The sequence below is a fragment of the Capsaspora owczarzaki genome (assembly GCF_000151315.2).
Source record: "Capsaspora owczarzaki ATCC 30864 unplaced genomic scaffold supercont2.1, whole genome shotgun sequence".
In the NCBI taxonomy this organism is placed as follows: domain Eukaryota; class Filasterea; order Ministeriida; family Capsasporidae; genus Capsaspora; species Capsaspora owczarzaki.
The window spans coordinates 499,557-516,327 of NW_011887292.1; the positions used below are offsets into that span (position 1 = coordinate 499,557).

At 53.2% G+C, this 16,771-nt stretch overlaps 6 protein-coding genes and 1 non-coding gene across 7 annotated transcripts; 4 read left to right on the forward strand and 3 right to left on the reverse strand.

Annotated features, from left to right (window-relative positions):
• Window positions 1-95: 95 nt before the first annotated feature.
• On the reverse strand, window positions 96-1,616 carry CAOG_00141 (hypothetical protein). The gene is made up of 3 exons (XM_004364955.2): window positions 1,407-1,616; window positions 526-1,306; window positions 96-404 (listed from the first exon to the last, which is right to left on the reverse strand). The coding sequence occupies exons 1-3, from the start codon at window positions 1,431-1,433 to the stop codon at window positions 190-192; spliced, it is 1,023 nt and encodes a 340-aa protein (XP_004365012.1). The 5' UTR covers window positions 1,434-1,616; the 3' UTR covers window positions 96-189.
• CAOG_00142 (hypothetical protein) lies at window positions 1,611-4,090 on the forward strand. The gene is made up of 3 exons (XM_004364956.2): window positions 1,611-2,011; window positions 2,281-2,440; window positions 2,551-4,090. Exons 2-3 carry the CDS (start codon window positions 2,348-2,350, stop codon window positions 4,018-4,020), a joined length of 1,563 nt encoding a protein of 520 aa, XP_004365013.2. The 5' UTR covers window positions 1,611-2,011; window positions 2,281-2,347; the 3' UTR covers window positions 4,021-4,090.
• A 390-nt stretch (window positions 4,091-4,480) lies between these two features.
• CAOG_00143 (origin recognition complex subunit 2) lies at window positions 4,481-7,326 on the forward strand (the record flags this gene model as incomplete). The annotated part of the gene is made up of 9 exons (XM_004364957.2): window positions 4,481-4,730; window positions 5,067-5,695; window positions 5,815-5,921; window positions 5,998-6,130; window positions 6,205-6,307; window positions 6,415-6,570; window positions 6,678-6,926; window positions 7,002-7,153; window positions 7,240-7,326. The coding sequence occupies 9 exons, from the start codon at window positions 4,481-4,483 to the stop codon at window positions 7,324-7,326; spliced, it is 1,866 nt and encodes a 621-aa protein (XP_004365014.1).
• Window positions 7,327-7,419: 93 nt separating this feature from the next.
• CAOG_00144 (iron/manganese superoxide dismutase) lies at window positions 7,420-8,935 on the reverse strand. Its single transcript, XM_004364958.2, has 6 exons — window positions 8,764-8,935; window positions 8,425-8,499; window positions 8,163-8,289; window positions 7,940-8,046; window positions 7,781-7,853; window positions 7,420-7,694 (listed from the first exon to the last, which is right to left on the reverse strand). Exons 1-6 carry the CDS (start codon window positions 8,920-8,922, stop codon window positions 7,546-7,548), a joined length of 690 nt encoding a protein of 229 aa, XP_004365015.1. The 5' UTR covers window positions 8,923-8,935; the 3' UTR covers window positions 7,420-7,545.
• Window positions 8,936-9,045: 110 nt separating this feature from the next.
• CAOG_00145 (Fzr1 protein) lies at window positions 9,046-11,456 on the forward strand. Its single transcript, XM_004364959.2, has 4 exons — window positions 9,046-9,306; window positions 9,399-9,457; window positions 9,697-10,490; window positions 10,596-11,456. The coding sequence occupies exons 1-4, from the start codon at window positions 9,098-9,100 to the stop codon at window positions 11,355-11,357; spliced, it is 1,824 nt and encodes a 607-aa protein (XP_004365016.2). The 5' UTR covers window positions 9,046-9,097; the 3' UTR covers window positions 11,358-11,456.
• Window positions 11,431-13,256, reverse strand: CAOG_00146 (hypothetical protein). The gene is made up of 5 exons (XM_004364960.2): window positions 12,865-13,256; window positions 12,540-12,778; window positions 12,338-12,442; window positions 11,987-12,264; window positions 11,431-11,900 (listed from the first exon to the last, which is right to left on the reverse strand). The coding sequence occupies exons 1-5, from the start codon at window positions 13,160-13,162 to the stop codon at window positions 11,504-11,506; spliced, it is 1,317 nt and encodes a 438-aa protein (XP_004365017.2). The 5' UTR covers window positions 13,163-13,256; the 3' UTR covers window positions 11,431-11,503.
• Window positions 13,257-13,431: 175 nt separating this feature from the next.
• CAOG_09301 lies at window positions 13,432-13,547 on the forward strand. The gene has a single exon (XR_889818.1). It is a non-coding gene; the product is annotated as a 5S ribosomal RNA (ribosomal RNA).
• Window positions 13,548-16,771: the final 3,224 nt, after the last annotated feature.

Consider the following 16,771-nt stretch of genomic DNA (forward strand, 5'->3'; position numbering starts at 1 on the left):
TCTCTCTCTCTCTCTCTCTCTCTCTATCTCTCTCTCTCTCTCTCTCTCTCTCTCTTTCTCTGTTGGATATGAATAAATGGTATTGTAGATGCAATGGTAATACCGGCAAGTTTATCGAGATTGGAGGCTTGTTGTAGAGATGGGATGGTTGTTGCGCGACATTTTCAAAAGGGGGGCTTGTGGGTCGGGTCATCGCTTTTTGGATTTGCCAGAATCAGCATCTTCCAAATCAGTAGCGATATATCCGCACTTGGACAGCTGCGCTCGGGCAACATTGTTGATAATTTTAAACCTGGACGGCCCGAGCAGTTGCCCGCCATACCAGCGCGACACCACCACAACCACGTTGCGTGCATCGACCAGCTGGAGGAGTTGAAGTAATCGGCCACCCGCGGCGTCTTCGCCTTCGCAAGCAAGCAAAGCATCGAACAGATGTGGTGCGGGGGAAACATTCAACAGAGTGGTGAGTGACCCCGAGCGACGGCATGACAACAAGAGCGAAAGATACTGCCGACTGTAGCCTACCATCATCATCACAGTCTTGGGCGAACGCGCCTGTGGCGGGGCGATGTATTCTGTAGGCCATGATGTTGTGCGTGGCGGCGGCAATCTTGCGATTTTGCAGTAGCTCGCTGCGAACCAGCGATACTTGCGCTTCAGAATGAACAGTAGCAACGTGCGCAACGAATACGCTCTTTCGCTCAGTGTACGCATCGCCGCTCAGAATGACCGGGCATGCCGAATCCGGTCGCGGTGCCAATCCGCCACTCGCATGACGCGACTCGGCCGAACTGAAGCTCATGCTTAGCATGGCAATCTCCTGTAGCTCGGCGTCTGTAGCAGCATGGTCGGCATCATCATCCTCGGACAAGTCGGTTGGCAGACCAGTGGCGGCTGCACCATCTGTAGCGGATTGTCCTGCTCCTGCTCCTGCATTCGCTTGATGCAAGTCACTCCAAGCTTCCTTGAGATACTCCACCCATTGGAAGAGCACGACTTGGCCCTTGGAGTCGCTCGCCAGCTGGTCGAGCCGGTCCATCCACCCCTCGAGCGTTGCCCTGTCGATGACTGCCGCCTGCGACCCTCGCTGATCGCGATGACGACGATCATACTGGTGACTGTGACGGTGGTGGTCTCTGTCGCAGTGGATTTCCGCGAGTGGTGAGCTGAGCGACGGGTAGCTCGTCGGGATGACTGCCGACAGCCACAAATCGTCCTCCACGCGAATCCGCACAATCTTGGCCGCAGCGTCATCAGTGACCACGCGAAAGTGCTCTGCATAGATGGCAGCGAGCGCTTCCTCTTCCTATACAGCATATTCAAAGGCACTGGCACACGTCAGGGTGTTGTTTGGAGTCATTTTGCCGATTGAGCAGACGGGCAGAATTGTTAGAAATTTGACAAACCTCGAGCTGAGCGGCTTCGTATGTCATTCTGAGACGATTGAAAAATCTCAGTCTCTCTGTCACTCTGTATCTATCTATCTCTCAAACTCTTGAACTCTCGAGCTCTGTCGCTGTCTCGCTGGCAAATGGGCCTCCACTGGTATGAAACAAAGACTGGTGGATCAGTCGTCGTTCATCCAACAATCGAGCTCAGTCTTTTCAGAATTTCTGAGCAACTGTTTTGACAGGAAAATCGACATTTTTTGAGGGACGAAATGCAACCGACAAAAGCTATGCGGAAGACCACTCGAGTTGACTTGACTGCCATTGCATTGAGCGGCTGCAGCAGCTGGTTGTTACTGTTGTTGTTGCTGGTTGCAGTGACGACGGCGGCTGGAGCAGCGGGCAAGGCAGACAGTCCGCGCCCGGCCTTCTTCCGACTCGAGGACGAACTCTTGCATGTCAGCACGCTCTACCATGCGGGCGATGTGGCGCGCTCGACCGTGCTCAGGCACAGTGACGACAGGAAGAGCGTGTCGTTGGTCGATTGGCCCTTTGGCAGCACCGACTTTGGCAGCGCGCCAGTGTCTGTGTCTGTGCTCGCTGCCGTTGCGTCCAATGTCAAGGTAAAGCCCAACGCAATGTGTATGTGTGTATGTGTGTGTGTGCAATGAGCGAAATCTGGGACGAGAAGAGTCCCTTTGGGTCGAAATTGGTCGACAGTTGGCCAACAATTTTGGTGACCAAACACAGCCACTGCCAGCTCATCCAACTCACAGAGCTTGAAGTGCGCGCAAAAGGGATGAGCGGTTTTCAACTTTAGCACAACTCACTGATTTACTGGTCTGGTCGTGTTTGATTTTGGTGCGAAAAACAAACAACAACAACCACACAGTTGGGCGCGGGAACGCGGTACGGGAACGCGGTACAGGTCTCACGACGACCAAGAATTTGTGTGCTACATGACACAACCAGAGGACGACAACAAGGCTGCTGAAGAGCGTCCGTCCATCACGCAACTATTGGCGCCGATGGCTGCGCAGTGCATCTCGCATGTAAGAAGTTGGTTTATTCGCTTTCTCGGCCTGGTTGATTGTCGCGCCCAATCTCACATCGACCAAATTTACTTTGATTCGCTGTTCATGTCCCCCGGAATGAATTCTAGAGCGTGGGCTGGTGGCATTACGAGTTCTGCTATGGACGCCATGTCCGACAGTACCACACAAACAACGCGGGACAAGAGGATGCCAGCTACATTCTCGGATACGACCGACACCACCAGTCATTCGATCACTCAGATGCAGCAGCGCACCCCGATGCCCAAAAAGACTCGGCAAGGGGCTCGATTGAGCAAGATGACGAGCTTACCCACCAGTACTTTGACGGAACCTTCTGCGAGCTGATTGGCGCTCGTCGAAAAACAGAAGTCCGCTTCCACTGCGCACCAGACAAGCCAGATCATGTTCTATCAATCCGTGAAGTCGCCACCTGTGTGTATGCGATGGTCATCAACACCCCGCGCGTGTGCTCGCATCCGCATTTTTCGACAGCTCAGAGCGCCACGCCGGGAGGTGTGCTCAAGCACCACCAGTCTGTCGTTTGTGCGCGCATTGCGGATACTTCCTCGCCGCGCGAGTCTGCAGTTCCCAGAGTCTCGGCAACAATTCCCTCCGTCCCACACGACCCTGTTGCTCTCCACTGGGCTTCGCAAAATACTCGGCTCCCTCCGCCACTGTTGGACAGGGAAGTCAATGTCGATGCACCTCCCGGCCCGGTCGTGTCCTTTCTCAAGCAGCCTCAGGAGCTGGAATTTGCTCGCCAAACTGCCGTTGCAATGCAGTTCTTGCTTGCAGACGCAATCCCGGACGTGGGTGGCGCGGCAGACCAAGGCGGGGTCGATCTGAACCAAGTACTGGCAGCCGTCACCCAAAACAACCAAGAAGCGGGAGCCTTTCGGCTGCCAGCTGGTGCCCAATTAGAGACTAGTGTGGACGCAGATGGAAATCAGGTTGTGACCATCAACTTGGGTCACATTTCTGTGCAATTTGGCGCGCAAAACGAACCAGGATCGCAATCATCGAATCAACAGCAGCAGTCGGACAAGCCCGAGCGGCAATCCAACGGCCTGTTTGAAGCAGGTCCGAATCACAACGGGCAGCGAGGGGTGGAGATTGCCAATTTTGGAATGTCTGTCGAGAAGGAGGAGGAGGAGGACGTCGAGGTCGTTGAGATGTCTGCCGAAATGAAAGAGCAGGTTGCCAAGGCGCTTGCTGCAGGTCTACGAGAGGCCTTTGCTCGTATGCAGAATTCTCGAGGCCCGAATGCTCACGCTGCACCAGCTGGACAATTGGCGGGTAATGAGCGCGATTCGCATCAGCAGCAGCAGCAACAGCCACATCAACCACAACAGCAACATCAACCACAGCAACAACCACTGCAACAACAACAACCACTGCAACAACAGCAACAACAGCAGCAACAACAGCAACTTGAACACCAAGAGCAAGATCGGACACAGCAACCACAGGCCGCGCGCCCAATTCGTCCGCTCACTGAGGAAAAAAGACAACGTCAAATGGAGCAACACCGTCTCAGGCAACAACACCAGCGACCAGGAGCCCAAGCTGTGCCTTGACATGTTGTTTGTGCAATGTTGAATGTTGCTGTCCAACACACATGAATGAATACACAATGCCCAGCGACGCACATCCTTGCTTTTTTTTGTTTTTGTACTATCCTGCATGTTGCTCAGTCCCTTTGCTACTTTGCTCTCAGCAGCGTCATCAGTCAGACACAGAATGGACGAAAGCTGGCTGGGATGGGAGCCGCCTGCGCAGACGCTGTCGAGCTCTGCGAATCTGCCGATCGTCTTTGTGTCTGACTACGATGTCCCGAGCATGATCCGGAGCCAGCGGAGTCTGCTGATGGGCGCGCTCGAGATCACTCGGATTGTCGACGCCGACGTGAAACATCACATTGTTTCACTGCTTGAAACGCAGCCGTCAAAGCTGTTCATGAGCGCAGCGCAGCGCAAGCACCAAGCAAAGCTCAAGGCAGCTGCGAGCAGAACGACTGCCAGCCACCTGCGCGGGTCGATGCAGGACAGCCCCAGCAGCCACCATCAAAAGGCGCTCAAGTCGGGCTTCCTCGCTGCAGAGGACGAGAAGGACCAGGCGCAGCAGGCGCTCCAGGGCGTCCCACTGCTTACTGCGTCCGCCAGCATGAGTTCACGTGCAGCTGCGTCAGGAGGGTCACTTGCGCGGCGGCTGGGCGGCGGTGGGGCGGCCATCGCGCCAACCACGCCCGTCAAAGTTGCATCCGGGCAAGTGCCGCAGACACCCCCAAGTACGCTCAAACGAAGGATCAGAGATCTATCCGATGAGGAAGATGATGCAAGCAACCTCACCGATGACGACGATGCGGACGATGGTGTGTTCCGCGGTCGGCGCGCGACTTCCACTCCTTCGTCCACTTCGAAACGAAAAAGTCGACAACAATCTACAACTGCGACTACTACTACTACTACTACTACTACTACTACTACTACTCCCAAGGCAGCGGTCAGTGATGGCGACAATGCAGCGACGGGTGGCACGGGATCAGCCACTCCCAACGAGACAAAGAATACTGGCCGCCAAAGTGTCCGAAAATCTCTGTTTCGCCTGTCATCGTCCACCACAGACAAACCTGCGCTCGCAGCACCATTGCCGTTGCTCAGCGAGGACAGCTCACGAAAAAGGCCTCGACTCTCGGCCATGGATTCGGACGATGACAGCGAACAAGACTCTGCAGACCGCTTCCAGCGCGAGACAAACCGTCGAAATGCAACCGCGCTTGCCAATCCGCTGGTCGACAATGCAGAAACCCCGAGGCGTCGCGAGCAGCACCAACGGGAACAAGCCCCAGTGGAAGAGCTCCCGGACTCTCGCATGCAGCAAGGCACGCGCAAAATTGCTTCGCGTGCTGCCAAACAGGTCGCACAAAAGCAGTTGTCACAGATGCATTCACCCACCGGCGCTGTTCTTCAGCGGGTAATTCCTCGTGGGCAGGCTCGCGGCTCGCCCAAACCGCCAACTGCTCAATTGAGCTCGAAGGCTGCGTCGTCAGGAAAGCAAGCCACCGAAGCACCGTCAGCCGCAACCAGACATGATGAGTCCTCGTCAGAAAGCGAAGATGAAGAAGCACTCTTCGACGATGAAAACGAGGACGAGGAAGAAGAGGAAGACCTGCAGCGATACTTCCACGATCACAACAAGTCGGATCTAACCTCCAACAATACTCTGGCTCATCTGAAAGGAGTCGACGAAGAGGTGAGAGTGTGGGGTTTTTTTTGTTGCGTTTGGCTGTTGTTGGGGGTGGGGAGACTCTTGGTGCGATTGTTTGTTGCATGGTTGGAGCTCATTGCACCCCGCTTTGGAATTGTCCGCAGACCCTCGCAAGTGCCATCAAGCGACTTCCCGAGCAGATGGTCGAGGAGCGAAATCTGCTCCGAGCTCAGCTCGCTCTTCAGTTCCCCCGTTGGATGTTTGAACTTCAGTACGGTGATAATGCTTTGCTGCTAGAGCTCTTTGGGTTTGTGTGTCTAAATGTTGGGTTTGTTTTTGGCTTGCAGGAACAACTTTAACCTATTGCTGTACGGCCTCGGATCCAAGCGAAGGATTATGCGCGATTTCGCTTCGGCCATCCTACCCGATGCCTGTCAGCTTTTTGTCAACGGATACTTTCCTGGTCTCACCATTCGACATGTGCGTTGCCCGAAATTCTTGGCCTCCACTGTTGTGTTTGTTTGTGCTCACCCTGGAATGGCTCAACCTTGTAGATTTTAGCACAGCTCACCGAAGGTGTACTCAACTGTTACGACACCTTCCGCACACCGTTTGAGCAGTGTGATTACATCCGTCGAACGTTCGCGCTTGCCGAATGTATGTAACACCTTGGCTTTCCTTGGTTTTCCCGCGCCGTCGTCAGGAAATTTGCTGAGTGGTCTAAACTGATCTCTCTATGCTTTCGTTTGTTTTTCATCATGCAGCCGACACGACCATCCCGCGACACGTGTATCTCTTTATCAACAACATCGAGGGGCCGGGCCTCCGCAACGAAAAGGCGCAAGCCATTCTTGCGTCGCTGGCCTCGTTGCCTCAATTCCATCTTATTGCATCCATTGATCATGTCAATGCGCCTTTGAGTAAGGTTATTGATGCTTTGCGTTGCAACGTCTGAGTTTAGGAGTTTTGGTGCTCAAATCTTCTTTTCGTGGGATGGGTTGTTGGGTTTCGGCCAAAACTCGCTCAGTCTGGGACAATGAAAAAGTCGGACGCTTTTCTTGGATCTGGCACGACGCCACGACTTATGATCCGTACCAACACGAGACGTCCTACGAGCACTCGCTTGCCGGTCTGCTCTCAGCCACCGGCTCCACAGGCGTGGGTCACACGAACGTTCGCGGAGTCATGCACGTGCTCAAGAGTCTCACGCCGAACGCGCGCAGCATTTTCAAGCTTCTTTTGACCTATCAACTCGATGAAGGCGAGGAAGCGGAAGGTGAGGGTTTTGCTTTTGTTTTGTTTTGTTTGGTTTTTTTGGGTTTGTTGTGTTTTTCTTTGTGTGGTTTGAAAGTCTTACTCGATTGCGTTGCGGTCGTGTTCCCAGGTTTCCCATTCCATGCGTTCTACAAGCTGTGTCGTGAACGATTTTTGGTAAACAGCGATCTAACCCTCAGAACACAGTTGACCGAATTCCGAGATCACGAAATGATTCGGTCGCGCAAGGTACAGTTGGCAGTTGGTTGTGTTTTCATCGCGCTCGAAGCGGTTACTGACTATTTTTTTTTCATGCATGGTGATACGTTTCATAGGGAACGGATGGCTTGGAGTATCTGTCGGTGCCAATGAGTACCACATTGATGAAAAATGTACTCGAAGCAATCAACACTACCAAATGAGCATTTACTTTCGCAGTGCCCACATTGTACCTTTAATACAGGTTCTTCTTGGCTGCTGTTTTGTTGTATTTTTGCAGAGGTGTGTGTGCGGGTATCAGACCGTTATCAAAAGAATGAGTTGCGACTGTATTTTCGTTACAAGGTACATCACAAAACCATGGCTCCTTCTGCGGGCAAAAGGCGTCGACGGCGAAAACCAAGTCGCAAACAAAAGCGCGGTTACTTGCGGGAGGCGGCAGCGAAGCGCTCGTTGACGTTGTTCCAGTTCACGACCTTCCAGATGGCCTTGAGGTAGTCAGGGCGAGCGTTCTTGTACTGAAGGTAGTAGGCATGCTCCCAGACGTCAATGCCAAGCAGAGGGGTGTGGCCTGGTTGCACGAACAGAGGAAATCGAAGGAAAAATCAATGCGGGACCCGATGCATTGAACAGCAACAACACGCATTCAACCCATACCAGTCAGGGCCTGCAGGGGATCTTGGTTGGCGCAAGCGGTGATGACGACACGGCCCTTGGTCTTGTCGTAGCCCTGAGAACAACAAGCCAGAAAATGTAGCGGTGAGCTCACGGATGCTTGTTGCAACCTGGAACAAAAAAGCGCCACACTGCACTTACGAGCCAGCCCCAGCCAGAGCCCTGAACAGCAGCCGTCTGGGTGTTGAACTTTTCGACGAAAGCATCGAACGAGCCAAACTCGGCGTTGATGGCCTTGTTGAGCTCAGCTGACCGACAAAAACCAAAAACAAACACAAACAAGCGAGACGACACGTCAGACGACTGTATCTTCTCAATGTGACGATCGCGCAATGTGTGCTTGCGTTCCCCCAATGGTACACACCAGAAGGCGAGCCCGATTGCGAAGCCGGGGCCAAGTTGGTCCAGAAGATGGAGTGGTTGATGTGACCACCGCCGTTGAACTTGATGGCGGACTGCAGGGCAATCTGAGCAGACAAGTCGTTCTTGGCCTGCGTTCCCAAAAAAGAAAGCCAAACAAAAAAAAAGAGATATATCAACAATATCAGACAATCGGCACCCCCCATGTCTGAGAATGGAACGGCGAATCTGAATCTGTCTCAATCGTAGTTGGTTCTGTAACGTACCGTGGCTTCGGCGTACTTTTCCTCGGCAATGTTGAGGTTGTTGACGTACGCTTGGTGATGCTTGGAGTGATGGATCTGCCACAATGTCAACAAGACGTGCAACAATGATGAGTGGAAAAGGCGAACATCCTTTTTTTTTTTTTTTTTTTTTTTTGTTGGTTTTGCTTGTAGAAGGTCTCGTTTTCAACGTGTTTGAGTGGACTCGCGCCATGCGTTCTTCGCCCAGACTGTCGTGGTCGTTGTTTGCAAGTTGCCCTTGTTTGGACTTGGCAGGCGAATCGAGCAGGATCGGAGGGGGAGCAGAGGAAGCAGAAGGGTGAAAAAGCTCCGTTTTGCTACCTTCATGATCTCGGCGGAGATGACGGGCTCGAGGGCGCTGTAGTCGTAGGGCATGTCGGGAAGGGTGTGCTTGGCACGCATGGGGACGGCAGCAGCAACGGCGGCGGTGGCGGAGGCGCGCGAGGCGACAGAGCGGACGAGGGCAGCGGATTGAAGCATTTGGCAATGAATCGAGACTGGCCAGCAGACCTGCTCCATTCAGTGAAGATGCGTTCGTGTACAATACAATGTGAATCCATTGAATGACAAGGATCGAATCTGAGCTGTGTTGCCAATGTTCGAATGGAGCTCACTCTCTTTGCTTCGACCCCCCTGACTTGCCTGTTTGGACTGAATGGAGCTGGACGGGATTCCCGCTCTGCGACTGACACCGAGACGACCCGCCGGACCCGCAGCAGCACGCGTGCCAGTCACTCCGACTGCATCATCCGCATCATCCGATGACTTTGCGTTTGCTGCGCCTGCCTCGCCGGCATCCACCGCTCAAGGGCAGCGGCAGCAGCAGCAACAACAGCAGCAGCAGCAACGCTTGGACGCCGACAGGTCAGTTGCCGACGCTCCTTCCACTGACTTTCCCATTCGTTGCCCTGTCCTGACTGTCTGTATTCTGGATGTGCGTTCGGTGCTCATCGCAGGTTTATTCCGCTTCGCGATGGCGACTGGGACTTTGCTTTGACCGGGTCGTCGCCTGCTGGTAAGCGTTTTTTGAGTCAAAAGAAACCGTTTCACTTTTTTTTTTTTTTTTTTTTTTTTGTTTCAAACCTTCTTTTGGAGCAAAAACATCTGCTTCTCTATGCTTCGTTCTCTACTTTTCTATTCCTGGTGTTTGATTGACATTTATTGCCTTGCTGAGGTGGGGGAAGGTTCTCTTTCCCCAATGCTTGCAGAGCTCCGATTGGAATACTTACCCTCCTGCTGCTACTTGTTTCGCAGAGCTCAAGCCGAAAAACACCCTGTCCCTTCTGTTGCAAACAGAACTGCTCGGAGGAATCGTGTATCCTCCGGAAAGCGGTGACGACTCAACCACTATGCCTCCGAACAACAAGGCCGCCGTAGTCACTCCCGTAACGCTGCCAATGACCCAAATTATGCCGCAAGTCCCGCCAACGCTGCTCAACTTTGGCAGCCCGTCGCGGAGTGACTCGTTTTCCTCCGCTGGTGGTTCAAACCATGGATCGCCATCGTCGTCTTCATCGTCGTCCGCTTCTTATGGTCGCAACTCGGCTTCATCGGCAGCGTTCGTGTCGCCAACCCGACGCTCCATTTCCATGGACGAGACAACCCGCCGCTTTGTGCGTCAACCGTCCAACCTCTCCAATTCGTCTGGTGACGCTGCCTCCAGTCCCCTGGAGTCACCTTCGTTTCCGCGCAAACTTTCGTCGGACTATTACTCGCCAACCGCGCCGGTGCCACTGGGCACCCGAAGCGACGAGAGTTTGCAAACCTCGCCATTTTCGACATCCGCCATCTCTGCCCTCTCTGAGCGGATACTAACCTCCCCGAAGCCCGTGCTGCGGAAAATTTCGCGTCACGCGGCAAGAATTCTCGACGCACCAGACCTCCAGGACGATTTCTACTTGAACTTGCTTGACTGGTCGAGTTTGAACATGGTGTCTGTTGCGCTTGGCAGCAGCGTCTTTCTCTGGGGCGCCAACACGGCCAAAGTCACCAAGCTTTGCGATCTGAGTGAAGGGCTCGCCGTCACCTCCCTGTCCTTTGTGCAAAGAGTAAGCTTATTGGTTTGGGGCGTCCGCATTGTACATTTAGTCGTGCTGGAGATTGGATCAGTCCTCCTCTTCTGACTTCTGACTCGACCCTGTAACAATGTGCAGGGAACGCATCTTGGTGTGGGGACAACCGCAGGCACAGTGCAGCTGTGGGATGTGGAGAAGAACAAGAAAGTCCAAACATTGAATGGCCACACTGGTCGAGTTGGTGCTCTTGCATGGAATGGATCGCTGGTGGCCTCGGGAAGTCGCGACAGGTCGATCCACATTTATGACGTCCGAATGCACCGTCCTTTGGTCAGAGAGTTGCAAGCACACAAGCAAGAAGTCTGCGGGCTCAAGTGGTCGCCTGACGGCACGATGCTCGCATCTGGAGGAAACGACAACAAGCTGCATATTTGGAAGCTTGATCAGATGCGAGAGCCCATTCTACGGTTCTCTGAACATGCTGCAGCAGTCAAGGCCATTGCGTGGTCGCCGCACCAGCATGGACTGTTGGCCTCTGGTGGCGGCACTGCCGACAAGACCATTCGTTTCTGGAACACGACCCTGGGTGCCTGTCTCACCCACATTGAGACAGGGTCTCAAGTGTGCAATCTTGCGTGGTCGAAATCGTCGCCCGAGCTCGTCAGCACGCATGGGTACTCCCAAAACCAGATTGTGGTGTGGCGCTATCCACAGCTCTCGCAGCTGGCTATTCTTACCGGTCACACGATGCGCGTGCTGTATCTTGCGCTTTCTCCGGATGGAGAGACGGTCGTTACCGGTGCTGGCGACGAGACGCTACGCTTCTGGCATGTCTTCAGTCAACCCGGCAACAGCCGCCAGCAGACAAGTGCTCTGCAATCTGTCGCGCGTATTCGATGATGAAGCGAAGTCCAAGAGTCCAGATGTAGATTTGTTTGTTGCGTTGCCCACGTTAAACCAAAAAAAAAACCATCGAAAATGTGAATTGATAGTATTAACGTCTTAACAATGAAATGACAAGGCTGTCTGTGAGAACAAGAACGTTCTCACTGAGGGGCGACAAAGTCAACCAACACGCCGAGATGATCGGAGGCGAAAAATCCCGAGCGACCTGGTGGGAGCTCGGTCCCGTCGTCGTCAAACGGCAGGAAGCCAAATCGGCGAGCATGGTGCACATGAAGCGTGTCACTACGCAGCAATATCCGATCCGGTCGACAACTATCAGCGGTTGCAATGTTGTGCATGGCTGGATAGGTGATGCCAGGGTTGTCTCGGGATTCGCGACGGTCGAGCTGTGCCACAAAGCTCAGCCAAGCGTCGATAAAGGAATGTTCTGGAAGGTGAAATGGAAACTGTTGCGAGTATGCAGCTGCGCAAGGGTTGAGCGGGGAAGCTAAAAAATCCTTGGCGTCCCGGCTTCTCGCAGTCAACGGATCAATCGACCTGCGTGTGATTGTATGCGTGCGTATATATGTTTTTCAAGTGAGCGGGATAAAAACTGTGCCATGTGAAGAACGGGACGAGCGTACCATTCAAAATCGAAATACACGTTAAAATCGCCGAGCAGAATCTGTGATGCGCGGGTGCTTTGCCAAGTGGATTCCATCCAGTGACTGACTTGTGCGATTTGCCGGCATTGTTCGCCAGCATCAAATGAAAGGTGGGCGACGAAAACCTCGACACGCCCCAGTTTGGGAATATCAAGATCCACGCGCAAGCAAACGCGGGCGTTCGTATCCGAGCTGAGCTGCGGATGCGGATTGATTGCGAGAGATTCGATATGCTCCAGAGGGTGCTTGGAAAGGATCTGGGAGATTGAAGGTGGTAAGCCAAAGAAAATGAGGGGGGGAAAGCGCAATCTCATTCCAAGTTGCCCTTACTCCAAGACCCTCGATGATCTCTCCGGACAGTGTTTGTGCGGCCTGAAAGTGTGTGAAGCGATACTCGGGGAGCAGTTGAGCAAGTTGTTCCAGCTGGCCCATCGACTGAGAGAAGGAAGGTTTGATTTCGATGAGTCAATAGTCCTTTGTAAAACCAAAGCCTTAAAGCCTTGTGTGCCCAAGCTCAGCAGTCCAATCTAACCTGATCCGGCAACACTCGCAGCTCTTGCAATCCAATGAAATCAGCATGCGTTGCTCGGAGTTGTCTGGCAATTGCAGCTTTGCGGATCTCCCACGGCTCCACGAAATTGCGGATATTGAATGAAGCTACGCGTATGCCGTGTTGCAGGACAGGAGGCAGCACGGGCTTCTGTAGAATGCTTGCCGACTCGGATGGGAGCAAATCGATCAGAGCTGGGTGAACGCGGTCGGTTGAAGGTTCTAAAAATGAAAGCGACGGCGCAATCGCGTTAGGATTGGAACATGGCCTGCTGCAAACCAACTAATTGCAATGGTAAATCCCAAACCTGTAAACTGGCTGCGCGCGCGGAGCATGTGCGCTTTCAGTTGCTCCGCGACGATTGCGTGCTTTTTGAGCAGATAAGGAGCGACAGATGACTCGCTGACACAAGGCGTCAGCGGACGATTGGGACACGACTTGCAGACAGGACATTGGATGCCGGCGCTCGAGACGATGATGGACTGTGAAGTGCTGGTGAGGGAGTTCGGACTTGGCGACAGGTGAATGAGACTCGACGACACAAACCAGCCCAGAGCGAACGAGACCAGTGCCACGACCGACACGATGGGTGGGCGGCGCGCCATGCCAGACGAACAGCGCGAGTCCCGGTCTGTGCGAGCAGGGTTGGAGGCGGGGTGTCGACACGTCGGACAGGTGCTCGATCTGAGCAAACAAGACTGAGTTCAAAGGTGTGAGTTTTTTGCATTTGGTCAATGGTGGTGATTTATGGTCGTGATGTTTGACGGTGACAGCCAGTTTTGCACTCTCAATTTCGATCAACTTCTTCCATTTTCCTCTCTTCGTCTCGCTTTGGTGTGTACAAGAACAAGGCACCCAAATAACACTTCCAGTTACGGCCATATCTGGTGGAATGCACCGCATCCCGTTCCGCTCTGCGAAGTTAAACCACCATGAGAGTAGTTAGTACTGCGGTGGGAGACCACGCGGGAATACTGCTTGTTGTAACTCTTCTTTTTGTTTGATTGTTTCGATCTTCAAGCTTTTTTTTTTTTTCTTTTTTCTTTTTCTTTGCCATCCTGGACTGCATGACTGAACTTACCGTTAAAGCTTTGCTTTGAACTGTATTTTTGATACTGATAGTTGCCAGACCGTGCTTGAGCGTGCAATTGGCGGTTCGGATGTGCAAAAACGAGTGTGGTTCGACCATCGTCCTTGCGAGCCTCGTAACGGACCGTGCACACGATGCCAATCGGTCGCTGGTTCTTAAAAACTGCTGTAAATTTAATTCATTGTTGATTCTGTCTTTATCGCTGGATGCCGGTCTGTGGGAGGTCGGTTTTTCTTCTCGCTTCTCGAACTCGCATCAGCATTTACGAAGGAACACAGGGGCCATGTTCGCCGTCAATCTGGTGAACCCTACCAAGGCCTCGCATCTTTTCGTTTCCGTCGAGCAACATTCGCTTTTTCGCCCTCAACAGGTGCGTTGCATTCGCTTTTTCGCCCTCAACAGGTGCGTTGCACTGAGTTCTGTTGTCGTTTTTGCTTGGTTCGATATCCGCCGAGCAATTTTTTTATTTTTTTATTACCATCGAGCAATGATGCAAGCAACACATCCAGCTCCTGGCAATTAAGTTGGTTTCGCAAGCTGTTGCGGCTATCGTGGTGGTCGGGAATGGCGAGGATCAGATCTGCAGCAAATCAAAGATAGATCTAAACATGTTCCAAGCGATTATGGCCAAAGGACGTGGTGGTGTGTCCGGCTCGTGTGCGAGATCTGCCGTTTGTGTCTGGCACTGTTGCTGAGCAGGTTCGCCGCTGATATTCAAACGTTGTTGTAGTGAGTAGGGAGCGAATTGGAGCTTTTCCAATCTGATTTCTAGTCCTCGTTCCCACGCGTCTCAGCAACAGCATTGATGTTCGTAAAACAGTGTATTGAAAGGTAGATGGTTTTGATTGAGACGGTGAGAATTGAAGCGCGAAAGCGTTGAGCGCTTGAGCTCGATCAATGGAAAGCAGATGGCGCTATATTCAAGATGGTGGAACCTGTTGGTCGTGTTTACATGAACCACAAAGCGCCATGGAAAGGGCGTTGGACTCTCAAAGAGATGAATCCCGGTTTGAATCTCGGAACAGTTGACATTGACAGTGTATGCAATGAGGCAGTTCCAAACATTCACTCATGGTCAGCCTCTGAGAGACAGTGCAGAACAGCCTGCACAGTTTGGTCGAGCAGGGCTTGGACTTTGGGGTGGAGACACTTCGTCCTGTCAATCATCTCGTCGGTGCTCATCGGCGTTTCGTCAGGTCCACGCACCATTGCCTCCTTGCCATGCACCATCTTGACGTACGTGGTCCAAAAGCCAACAGGATCGAATGAGCTTGACGAAGCGTTGTCGCTCTGCTTGTCATGCATCGCAGTCCAAACTTCCTCCGGATCGTTCGAGCTGGCGTTCAAAGGGAGTGGCAGCTTCGGGAAAAGTAGGTCTGTTGCAGATTTGGAGGCACTGGCAACACTCGAAGTCTGGCCTGCCTTCTGGAACAGCTCGTCCTTTTCTTGCTTGGTAAACTGGCCAAACTCGTCACTGGAAAGCGCGTTGAGCCCCTCAAAGGTCATGCCACTGATCTCTTCCTTTGTTCGCTGCTTCTGCTCTGCTTTAATCGGCATTGTCGAAGGCTTCGGACCCACCTCCTTGAGCATGCTCTTGAATGAGTTTACAAAGTACAGCTTGTGCCCGACAAGCACTTTGATGGCCTTGTGGCGCCCTTTATATGCCGCCTCGGCATGATTGAGCATTTCACTCAAGATCAGGTACGACTCGACGCACGGCAGTTGCGTGTAGACGACAGAGGAGCCAACATGTTTAGTCATCCGCTTCTGAGCGTCAGCCAGGTCGGACGAGGCGGCGTACATGTCGCTGTCGCTCAGAAACACGTGTTTGAGATTGGCTTGCCTCAGGATGTGGGAGACGCCCTCCTTCTTGACAGCACCAGCTGTGGTCATGAACTGGAACTTCTCGCCGAGCTCGGTGTACTTGCCGTAGAACTTTTGGTCGTTCACGCCCTCGAGCACGAGCAGAGGCTTGTTGTTGTTCTTGACCTGGCTGAGTGCGTTGAGGACTGGGAAGAGGGACTGCTGGTTCTGCTCGTCATTGGGCAGTTCGCCTGTCAGCTCGACGGCCTTGCCATCCGGAGTGAGGAACAAAACCTCACGCTTGGTGTTCAGCCGCGGCTCGATGATGGCGCGCGAGTTGGTCGCGACAATGAGCTGAATGTTGTGCTTGGCGCACGTGCTGACGAGAAAGTCATACAGCTTGGCCGTCACATTCTCGTAGAGCAGAGCTTCGAGCTCGTCGATGAGGAAGATGCGCTGCGCGAAGGTGTTCGAGTCGGGCGCAATCTTCTTTTCGAGGGCCTCGTCTTGCGCAGCGTTGATGGTTGCGCCAGCGGTCAGATGGTAGAGAAGCGTCAGAATGGCAATAATCTTCTGCAGCGAGCCGGCGCAGGCACCAATGTCAAGGGTGACTCCATTCTCGGTGACAGAGGAACGCTTGAACTCAGAACCCGAGCGTTCGAGTTCAACTTTGACTTGGAATCCCAGGTGGCCAACCGCGTCGTTGACAAACGGCACAGCCTTCTCCAGTCGCCATCGCATATGCTGGACACCGGCAGACAGAAACATCTCGCCTCTGCCAAGCTCTTGCTTTTTGTCTCCCCACTGATACATCGATGGCATGAAGGCGAAGCGGATTGGGGCGAGCGACTGGTGGTTGTCGGGTTTGTCTTGAAGCAGCCCTTTGTCCAGCGAGTACTCCAGCATCACGTTCTCGTTGGTGTGATGGTACTTGGTATCGTGGAACGTGCCAGTCAGGGTGAATCTCTTGTTTGGCGCGCCGACGCGAACGAGCGTATCTGGCGACTGATACTTATTGCTAAAGAACCGATCACCAAAGAGGTCTTCCAGCTCATTTTCGAATCGGAAAACATACTTGCTGAAGTGCTTGGAGCTGGGGACACGAGCGTTGTGGCCGCGCAGGAAGATGAGAATCGCCCAGAGGATTTGCGTCTTGCCCGAGCCGTTCGCGCCAACGATAATCTTGGGGCTGGGCGTCAGGGTGAAAGTTATGTCCTCGAACTTTTTGAAGTTCTGGAGGCGGAGCTGGTGCAGACTGGGGAGTCGGTGATGCAATACAGACGAGGTGAGCAAAGCTCTTCTTCGAACTGCACTCCGGACG